The sequence below is a fragment of the Trachurus trachurus genome, assembly GCF_905171665.1.
Source record: "Trachurus trachurus genome assembly, chromosome: 5".
NCBI lineage: Eukaryota > Metazoa > Chordata > Actinopteri > Carangiformes > Carangidae > Trachurus > Trachurus trachurus.
Window position 1 is genome coordinate 11,374,110 of NC_139896.1, and position 11,349 is coordinate 11,385,458.

The 11,349-nt window shown below is 42.3% G+C and overlaps 1 protein-coding gene across 2 annotated transcripts in view; it reads left to right on the forward strand.

Annotated features, from left to right (window-relative positions):
- tafa1b (TAFA chemokine like family member 1b) overlaps positions 1-2,532 on the forward strand; it is a gene marked incomplete at both ends in the record, with an annotated part of 98,169 nt that extends 95,637 nt beyond the window's left edge. Inside the window, one exon of one of the 2 annotated variants that reach the window (XM_083971019.1) lies at positions 2,503-2,532. In XM_083971019.1, coding sequence (XP_083827145.1) covers positions 2,503-2,532 — 30 coding nt within the window. Of the gene's footprint in view, positions 1-1,221; positions 1,249-2,502 lie in introns of those variants that run through there. The other variant, XM_083971020.1, reaches the window with a different exon arrangement.
- Positions 2,533-11,349: the final 8,817 nt, after the last annotated feature.

Genomic DNA, 11,349 nt, shown 5'->3' on the forward strand with positions numbered 1-11,349 from the left:
GACACATTGCACTCTATTTCCAAACAATCCATGTCGAATATGTCACAGCGATTTTGATTTTCTATTCAACTTTTCTTCTTAGACTTGAAATGAGAACATTACAAAAACAATAACAAGATGCTGGGTCTAAATACTTGGATTAAATGGTTTAACAAAGCTTCTCTGCCACCTGCCTGCTTCGTTTTAATCTTTTGTCACTGAACAATCAAACACACATGGTAACAAACCAGTGGGTAAAAAGTGTTGTGCACAAGTTGCACTGTATCGACTGTTCCTTCTTCTCAACAAGTCGAATTCTGTTCCGGTGTAAGCAACCAATCCACAAGGGCCCATAGTAGTAAAGAACAAACATAAAGCAGGCAGTAAACAAACAGGTGGGCTCTGCCTCAGGCCACGCTCCTCTCAGAGATAAAGTTAACGGCCTCTCTGCTCCTGCACTGCCTTTCGGCTCTGTAAACTGACTGCAAATGCGCCATGCAAAAATAATGAAGGGAGTTAAGTACTCAAAGCTAGCAGTCCAGCACTCTGTGACAGGTTGATCACCCGATTTGTATTCATTTAATTGACCCACCCCACCCCACCCAACTCTCCTCCAGCCCCCTCCCTCTGCTCGTGATCAGAAACCCCCCCACCACCACCACCACCACCACCTCCCTTTCCGTATCCTCTTATTGCTTAGTGACAATGACTTTGAATAGAAGCAGAGACTAATGTGATGGCAGGGAAAAGAGGGAACAGCCAGTGAAGGTTAGACCACACGGGGCTTCCCAAGGTTGTTCTGCAGATTTATATGCCAGCAGATAGGCATAAAGCTTTCACTGGGCCCCTCACAGCCGCCACAGGCTTAAAAGTTTCAGAGAGAAGTTGATCGAATGGGGTTTTGCCAGCCTGTCAAGGTAAGGTGCAGTACTTGGTTCACTTTAAAGAATGCATCTCTAATTCTCTATTCAGGCCTTTGCACAATTTGAAATAAGTAAACTTGAAATGGTGATTGTCTTTATGTAACTTGGGACAAGTCATTTTCTTAATATTCCCTTGAGAAACTTAAGTAAAGATTGTAAGATCTTGCACACAAATGTAGACAAAGAAATCATGTATATTATGATTAAAAGGGTTTTGGATTCATTTAAACAAAAATTAGAAGAGGGCCAAAGGTCAGGCCTGAAGGTGCTTTACTACCCAATACACACGTGTCCTTTTTTCTTGACCCTCTCTTTACAGAACACCCAGCCATACTCCCCTTTTTAGCTTCCGGAAGCAAAATGCAGAGGATGCGTCAACAGAAATTGAGCTGCATTCTTGCTTCTGTAAAGGTTAGTCTTTTTCTCAAGCTGTTCTCTCTTTCTGTTTTCCCGTCTCTCTCTCACATCACTGTATGCACTCGAGTGTCAGGCAGTAGGAGTGGGACCAACTCATGTTCAATGACTTCTCATTAACCCAAATGCTCAGCTCGAAATAATCAAGTGTGTGTTTACATGCTGTGCATGATTGGGCAGGCGTGACACAAATACTGAACGCACCGCCACCCACTGTAAATATTTATCACCCGGCACAGGCAGCACACGCATAAATAAAAAGTAAGTTGCTTCGTTTTCCTCATAAACTGTAACACGTGTAGCAGGATAGTATGGGTAAACGTGCAGAAACTGTAGCAGCGCTTTCATTTACTACTGTAGAAACACAGCAAGCCAGGTCCACCCCTCAGCAGAACCCTGCTGTCTGTGATCGGTGTGTAATGGCAGGATCAGTCCCTCCTCCTTTCATTGCTTCCTTTGTTCCATGTCCTGTTTTTGCTATCGGCGACTGTGTGGGCTTGATTACAGTGCCTTGCACTGGTCTGCCAATCCCATTAGGCACTAATCTGTGACATGCTACTTGCTCCTCTCTGTGTTTGCTCCTAGTTGTGCACACACACGCACATGTTTGATGTGTTTGATATGTATGTGTTTGTGCGTGTATGTACGCGAGACCCCCGGGCAGACCTCTTCCCTTTTTCGTTGTGTGGCTCCTTATCAGAGTCCACTTGATATCCTGATCCCCCTCTGAGGGTCTTGTTGAAGCAGCTATCAGCACACAGCATAGCCCACAGGCTACATGAAAGGCCTTTTATCCTGCACTCTGCTCTCCGTTTTAATCAACATTCCTCATTCACCTGCCTCTCAGGCCAAATTGCCTCATTTGTATTTGTTTTGTCACAAGTCAGCAAACCCACAACACAACACTGTGGTGTTTTTTTCTTGTTTTTTTTTCATTATTTATTTGTTTGTTTACTTTCTTTTTTATTATTCACAGCCATTTTATTTCCTGCAGGTTTTCATTTTGCTCTGAAAAGTGTCAGTGAAGCGCAATGAGGCAGGCAGGCACGCACGCACACATGTTCACCCACACATCACCATTTTTCATGAAAAATTGGCATGAAAAGTAAAAAAAACAACAAAAAAAAACAAGCAAAGCCAGTGCCTGACACCCATGTTTCTTCTTTTCTTTCTTTATGTCTTTCAGAGAGGGAGCCCTTCATTGCCTGTTCTGTAGCAGCAGACAAGGCAGGCCCTTTTGTTTGTGGAAGTCACAGTGAGAGCGAGGCTGGGGAGCACCTTCCAAAACACTCGCCCACCATAGATCTGCATTACCCGCTCCACTGGCTAAATAGATCAATCCATTTCTGCTCCCTCCAAACAATTATACACCTTAAGAGAGACAGGCAGAATGAGAGAGGCTGTAATGAAAACATCTTTTGTCCTACTCGTTCTTCTCCCCTGCTTTTGACAATAGTGAAATGAATTATTTTAGTTTGATAACCTCACTATCGGTGTGATGGAGTGAGTATGAATATGTCCCCAGTATCAGGTCAATACAAACCTCATCAGGCATTATTTTATTTTTTATTTTTTATTTCACACTACAACATAACCATTTATTCGTGCACAATATTTGTTTTTACAGTGCAAGTCCACAGCAGTTTCACTAAGGAGTATGTAATTGCTCAGATTAGTGAGGGCTATGCCTTACACTCCAGCGAAGCGTAACACTTTTTCACACTTCTACACACAGTGTGAATCCCCTCTAACTACAGTAGTCCACCATGATTTGCTGTACTCGCTGCTCAGAGAGCCACGTGTCCCCTTATTAAAAGGAGCAGGCAGGGGGAGGGGAGGAGGGGAGGTGGGGGCACTTTTTCAAGCAAAATAACACACTGTGACAAGATGTAACCCATCTGTGAGACAGTTTCAGAGCAAAAGTGACCTGCCAGCAGATGCATCACCATCTAATTTGTCAAACCTGGAGACCGCGCGATGCAGTTGATCAAACTGAACTCCAAGCGGCCATGCCACATAAAGTTCAACTTTACAGAGAAAATCATCTGTCTCACCTCCGTGCTTGACAACACTCCTCCTTCTCCTTCACTCCTGTGTAATGTCATCATGAAGACCAACATAAAATCATACACATGTGGTAAACAGTGTGTCATTTGGAATAAATAATAAATGACTCTTTTTTTTTTTTTTAAGTATGAGACTACAAGCTGACAGAAGGCAGCAAATACTGCCCAGGTTGTCATCCTCATGACATTTTTATACAGGTTTGGAGTGGAGGAGTTCATTCCAAGTGCTACTGATTAATTTATACTTGTTTTCTTTGCTTTTTCCATTGTCAATGTCACATTAAATGGATCTTGATGTATTTTGTCGTCTGGAGTCTTCTGTTTTTAGAGGGTGCTCTTTACTGCTATTTGAAGAGGTTTCTCAGCCGGCATGATTGATTTGTTCAGCGCTAAACGAGAAAGGGGGGAAAGGGTAGGCTGTGTTTGCACTAAATTCTTTTGCTAAGGCAATTGTCCTTGGCTCCTTTTACTAACTGAAGTCTGAGTAAATTGCAATTTAATGCGGCTAGCAAATTAGAATGCAGATGGCTTAGTTGCCAGCAAAGATGGGGATAGGCAGGAAATCCTTGAGCAATCCACTGCTACCTGCTGCACTGTTCATTTGAAGAGACAAAGAGAGGACAAAAAAAGAACCGGACACTTTGAGTCACACACACACACACGCGCGCTCACTCACTCATATGCATGTGGGCTGAAATGACAGCATTTGCATACAACCCCTTTTCTCTCGCTAACAAACCTCTGGTGGATTGTGACTGAGATAGAGAGAGAGCTGTAATGTGTAACCTGTTACTGCTCTTCTTCTGGCAGAGGTCATTTCTTCTGCTTCACTATTTTTGATATGTCGGCGCACACATAGATGGAGATGATACAGATGCAAATTGCCAGGCAGATGAGGCCAGAGGATTATTTCGGTTAAGGATTATGAATGAAAAGAGTAAAAGACGCTGTGACAAGAACTGAAGGAGAAATCATTGTGTTAAATGTGGGACTGCCATTTAGAGTAACACGGATGGAAAAACTACAGTGCAACTACCTAAATAAGCAATGATGTAGTCAGTGAAGGAGAGCATGTCAGCACTGTGTACGTCAGTTAAGTCTTTCTTTTACGTCTAGCTGTGAGACAGATATGACATCTGTCTTTAGAAGTCACTTGATCTTTAAAAAAAAAAAAGTCAAACAATGAAGTTGTTTCAAGTGATGGCTCCTGTGTTTCAAAAACTTTTCAACATCAGTGTCCTCAAGCAAGAAAGACCTAGAAAATCTTCAGCCCTGTGAAAACACCCTTTGAGAGCTGTGCGATCACACAAATATGATGTTTTACTGTTTAGAAAAAAGTGTTAAGAAATTATTAATCTGCGTCCGCTCAAAACACAGATGATACATTCAAGTGCAGAACTGAAGAGACACCTCATTCTGCCAAACCTTTAAAATGAATTCATTTGTACTGAAAACATTCAGGTTTTCAAATAATAGTTTATGACTCTAAAATTGTTTTTGTTTCTTTTTGTAGTGAATGAAATTGTTGTCAAATCAAATTCAGTCATCCAACTCAGTGTTGAATTAAACCCAGTTTGCACTGTAATGCCCGCTGTTTCTGCTTTAACAAACAATGCAGTAGGCAAGCACAGGTGCACACTACTCTACACAGAGGAGAAAAAAAAGGTTATAAAATAATTTTTGCTCTCTTGCTAGCATGTCCAACATACTGGAGCTCTGAGACTCGATGTGCCACGGCACACACAGTCCCAAGTAGCGCCTTCCACAATCAAATCCACACACCTGGCTACCACCTGCCAGGCCTGCTGGAAATGTCATGGCTGTATTTCTTAGTTGAACAGGATTATGGGATTTCTAATTGGCTCCACAGTGTGCAGGTGACTTCAGATTTATCCACTCACAGAAATCTCAAGGCAGCAAAATAAGTGGAAAATGTGATAAAAGCAAGTTGAAGAAATATTCTGGCAAACATTTGCACACTTTAGCCACATAGGCGGTCGTGAGAGGGCAAAGAACTCAACTGCTTTAACTGTTGCAGACATCACGCACACAGATTTTATTGAGCTTCAGGTTGAGCAGGATGCTGAAAAGCCGGACATTCAATAGCAGTCTCAAGGTTGCACAATGTACCATTGAAATGTGTCCAGGTCTGCAGCTGAGGCTGAATAAGAGTCCCTGAACCAGAGTCACGGAGAGACAGCTCAGACTCCACAGTGGGGGCCTCGATCCCATTTAGCAAAGCCAAAGTCATTTTATCAGGTCCTCAGCTTTGATTGGCTGGCTTGGTATGAAGGTGCAAACGATGGGTGCAGGCAAGCTGGGGGTGGAAAGGATGTTGCTAAAATGGTCTGAGGTGAAGTAAAAATATGCCACAGTGTCAGATTGTGTAGCAGACATACACAGCATGGAAACACATCAGGTGTTTTATTTTTCCTTTTTAAGCCTCCTCTAAATATATCCCAGTTTACCTATAAATGCCAAACGCACCTTAATTTTCAGTGTTGTTTCCACTCTTATACGCCAACTGTTTCTAGTAGAAGCGGGAACCAGGGGGTGAGACGGGGCTGTACAAAGCCTCCGCATTTCAAAAGACTCCCCGTGTTTTTGAAACATGCGAACGGAGCAATTCTTCGGGGTCTAATCCTTGCACACTTGTATGCCTTTGTTCTATCTAAGTGTATGTGTGTTTTCTCTCCTTTCCTCTTCCTCCTGTGTGTTGCAGATTCATCCCAGGACCTAACAGAGAGCTCCCATTGCAGGGCTGCGTGCCAGGCTCTTCCCCTCATCTACCCTTTCTCTTCCCCACCGAACGGACTAAAACTATTACATCCGTGGCTACTGACTGGATTACCTGGGACCACAGAAAGGATATCCACCCAGATAAAACAGCTTTGCTCGTGTGGTGCCAAGGATTTCAAACCAGACTAATCCCCTGTTTGATCAATGAGCCCCATGTTGGTGACTCTCCTCTTCCACACAGCTGTGGCCAGTTTCCGACCTACTCTCTCTCTGTTTCCCTCACTTTGTCTCCCCCTCGAAAACTGAAACAGCTTAGCAGGGGTTATTTGGAGGTTGTTAAAACATTATTTGAAGATATTCGCCCCGCCTGCCTGAAATGTAAATGGGTTGAGGAGCTTACATGGACCTGAACATGGGATCCGCAGAACCATGGGAGAGAAATTACCTCGATATCCTGTTATTTCTGTGTGGAAGGTATTTGTGTTGTGGACTCACAAATTTAGAAGGATGGCTTTGCTGTAAAGACACAGAGAAGATTTAGCTGAGGAACAATGGATTCTCAGTGAACGAGACCACTAGCAGCCTATAAAGAGTTCTTGAAAAATCATTGGGAGGCTTCAAGGTCTGTCCCTCATGGCCTCACCTTCAAACTCCTTGATGGACATTTGAATTTGACTCTTATTCGTGGGCATGCCCAATGTAAATCCATGAGCACATCCTTTCTTTGTATGTAAGATAATGTGTGTAAATATACATATATAAATACATTACAAATAAGATGAGAGGTCCAAGAAGCTGAGAAATATATTTAAGACTCTGTTTGGAGCTCCACATATTGATCAGGCTGTTGTCCCAACATGGTGTGTACAGGACTGCTTTACAGTGTATGCTTGCATTGGAAAAAGCCACAGTGGAGTCATAAAAATAAGTATCGGTCACTTTCGTCATCCAGCAATGCTGTTGGTTAAGCCAGAAAATGCTTGTAGTTTCTGTAAAGATGAGGAAAACACTGTATAGATCTGCCTCACAAAAGAAAGCAGCACTAACAACAACTCCTGAGCCACTCAGATACAGTAGGGAGTTAGAGCAGTGTCAGAAAAAAACGGGCCATAATCGGACAGTTAGTGTCTGCTTCTGCTGCTGAGAGTGGTCCATGGCTGCACTCTCCGCAACAGCAGTGTGATCTCCCTCTCACACACCAGAGAGACATGATTTATTCTAAATGACAGTGAGAACGTATTAGTCACAATGGAGAAACATACAGTTATCCCCCAGTAGATATAAGTACATTACAGGACAGCCTTATGAGAAATAAAAATGGTTTTCTATACTGATACTGTATGCTGCCTCCCATTCCTTCATATGGTAACTGATATTTTTGAAAAATGCCCCTTTTATGACTTGCTTGATATGTTGTAATATGTTCGTGGAAGATCTTGTCAAGAGTTTCATTTATATGATATGTTAACATTGTGAACAGAGTTTTTGCTTGAGTAAACAAGCAATCAACAACAGCACAAGGCGAGTATGAAAATGACTTACGGGCAGTCAGACACACATGCAGTAAACACACAAACAAATCTGTGATGCTTCATTTATACAATTCCCTTGGTGGCAGAGTGGATTTATCAGAACAGCACATTCAATTCATTCATGCAATTAGAATAAAGATTTCCAATATCGTGCCAGGCGAAATTCCAGATGATTTTCAATATCAGCCTCCTCTCTCGGCTGATATGAGATTTGCTTCTTCTCCCAGAGGACGCACTAGTGTACATTCATCATTTAGGAATTTGGCTAGTTTCATGGCGCCCAGTGCCTCGCTGAGCAGTCACGGAAGGTATGAAAAACACAGACACATCAATCTCCCAGTGGTCTTGCCAGAATCATGAAGGAATATGCGAAGGCAGAGGGAGAAAAGAACGTGTTTTTTCCTCTTCAATGAGCCGTTCCCGTCTTTGTTTTCTCATATCTAATAGGATTCACCATCCCGCAGTTTTACTGAGCCTGTGCAGGAGAAAATGAGTCAGGGAGTTTGTGTGTGTGTTACATGAGTGTCTATGGGTGGTGCTGTAAATGAATATATGCGAGAGTATGTGAGCATTTGTCAGCTTTACCATGCCTCTGTACGTATTTTTAGAGGGAGTCTGTGAGACACGCGTCCCGCATCCACGTACTGTGAAGATTATCCTCAAATTCAGTGCTTCTGTTGAAAATCAAGGGATTTCTCCCTCCCTACTTATGCAGGTTCTAAGTGGATTTTTGCTTAAAAGGTGCTTGGGGATCAGAAATGGAAAAGGTGCTTTTTCTTATTCTCTTTTATGCACTCCTTAGCTCTATCCAGAAATGATGGAGTCGTGCTGTGGAGGGAGGTCCTGCTCCATTTTAGGCAGAGCAGAAAGGAACACAGCATGAATAGATAACAGGGGCCGGGTCCTCCTCCCTCTCCACGGTGCTGTGCAATCTCAAAAGAGAGACATCCATCAAGTCCTGCCGACCTCCCACCGAGACACAGAGACAGCCATGTCCACATCACGCTGGACGGCTAATCAACGCCTGACAGCGAGGACAACCTTTTTCATGCAGCTAAGACGCGTGCTGCAAATATTGGACAGTTGTTTATAAAACGTGCATTAGTAACTTCCAAGGGTATCTCAAGTAACAGCCAAACTTTTGCCCTGCATACAAGTTAAATGCTTGGTTGCGTTTAGGAGCTTTTAGTAAGAGCCCTCACTCCCCTTTGACAGTATTTCCTGTCTTTGCACTTTATCACATTCATGTTCTTTAATCATTTTGCACAGCAACCTATAATTTGTGGAAAGGGCACACTCCTTACCTGTGGGGGCTTTGCGGTCTATAATTACAGTCATTATGGGCATGAGTCACTGTGAATGTCGTCTTTACAATGAACATCTACTGGAGCTGGACAACTAAGAGCGTCTCAAAATCCTTAATGACACTAAAACTTGGTCTCAGTGATAGCTGTTCAGAGATTTAGGGGATTATTACCACAGGCCCATTTGCAATGAAAAGTAATGATATCCAAGTCTTTTGTTAGGATATATTCATGATTAATTCCTTTTAATTACTGGACATAAGAAATGGGAAAATTACATGTCATTATACACAGTATCAGCGCCGTCATAAGTAAGAAGTTAATGAGGAATATGTGAGTCTTTACAATATGCCGCAGTGATCACAAAGATCAGAAAGCTGATACAGAGTAGCCCACAGCTGCGTTTGTGCAACAGTTTCTGGAGTTGGTTGAGCTAAACAAGGTCAGAACAGCCAACGACACAGTGTAAAGTGAAACACACCAGTGGCCTGCTGCAATGCTATTGTTTGTAACAAATGAACACTGTGATGGGTACACAATACATCACTGTCCTAGTCCCATGACGCTGCACCATGCCCGCCAACCACCAGTACACTTGTCAGCCAAATGACTCGCCAGTCTGTGATTGTCAGCAGCTGCCATAATGATAATTTATTTCCCCACCGCTTTACTATTTCCCCCACCTTATTTCCCCTCCTGTTTCAACCCAAAACACAGCAACTTGCGAAGGGTCAAACAGCGAGATCCATCATGATGTACATGAGTGCGCAGGTGGCGAGCATGTCCCACCGGAGGTGCCGATGTCGTCACAGACCATCCTTCCCAGGGGATTTCAGACTTCACCCTTTCCCATTAAACAGAGAGCATTTTTCACAGCAGTGTCTCCACGCAGCCCGACCGACATCAACACACTGACTCTCAATTTTTGGGTCCTTGAGAATGAATGAGCCAAGAGCTGGTTTTGGACAAAGGGGGCTCAGGTAGAAAAGATCCAATACATTGTTCCAGGCCTAAGGGGATCATAAAAGAAGAAAGAAAGTAACATGAATCTCAAACATCTCAAACAGTACATACATATATTGTAGAATAACACACAAATGCTGGCTTTCAATCAATTGTTTTTCATGACCTTTTCATGGCGGCACACGGGGGATGCAGGGGCGTCTCTGGGCACCACGGGCGGTGCAAACAATCTCCTGCTGTCAGCGTTGGACCGTCACAGAGGATGAGACACACAGCTCACTTTACAGCATGAACACACACTTACCTGTGAAAATGTCTCTTTTTCTTTCATGTGTGAAAACTAAGAAGTCAAGTACATTTTAAACTTTTCTCTATAATGACTGAACAGAAAACAGAAAAACAACTTCAATGCAATTCAGTCCAATAAAAACATATTTGTGTTAACTTCTGACTTTCCACTGAATTACATCATACAAGTTGTTATTATTATTTTTTATTTATTTATTTAATTTCAGGCTCCTTGTTGTATTTGTTGCATTTATTTATTAATTAGCTAGATATTCTTCTTTAAAAATATGTTTAAAAAAAAATTAGACCATGCTGCATAAATAATTTGTACTTGAGGAAAAAATATTTCCCTTTAGGATATTAGCAAATTTGTTATGTGGAAAAGTATATCGTGTTTATTATAAACAGGATCCAATTGTCTTTTTTTCCTCCTTGTTTTGTTTGGAGGTCAGATGAAATTTTCATGTTGTCTGTCCAAGTTTGTATGCAGAGTTCACAACAGCAGCCAGGCCTTCAGGCTCCCTGCCAAAGACAAAGCACTGTGTCGTCAGTCCAAACCTGCCCACACGCACAGTATGCTGCAGTAAACTTATCTAAAGTTCGAACGATGGAAAGGATTAGAGCTTTTGTGTTGCCTACACACTGACCAGAAAGTTTTGCCATGTCATTGGGTTTATGCAATATTTCTCTTTCAGTTCCTGTGTTTAGTTTTTTATTCCATAAATACAATTATTAACAAATAAGTGAAGGAAACCTCTAAATAATAAGAGTTTTCACTGTCCTATACCAACTATTCAGCTCACATGGCCTCAACACAATCACAAGTGTGGTTCCAGTGACTGGAAATCAACACCAATCACAATGAATTAAACACTTAGGGGGGAATAAACTCTTCAGCACTAAATCAGTATGTCCCTTTGCTATTGGGCCTATACATACAATGTAATCTTGAGAGATTATATAATCTGAGACCTGCAATTACTCAATTTCACATTGTGCTGTGGTAGAAAACTACAACATAAGTGAGGACCCACAGTTCAGTGAGTTGAGTTTGAACCCTGAGCTCTCTTTGCATAAGGCAACAGTGCTAAGAACTGAGTCACCATGCAGTTCAAACATTTCTATTGCATTAAACACAAAG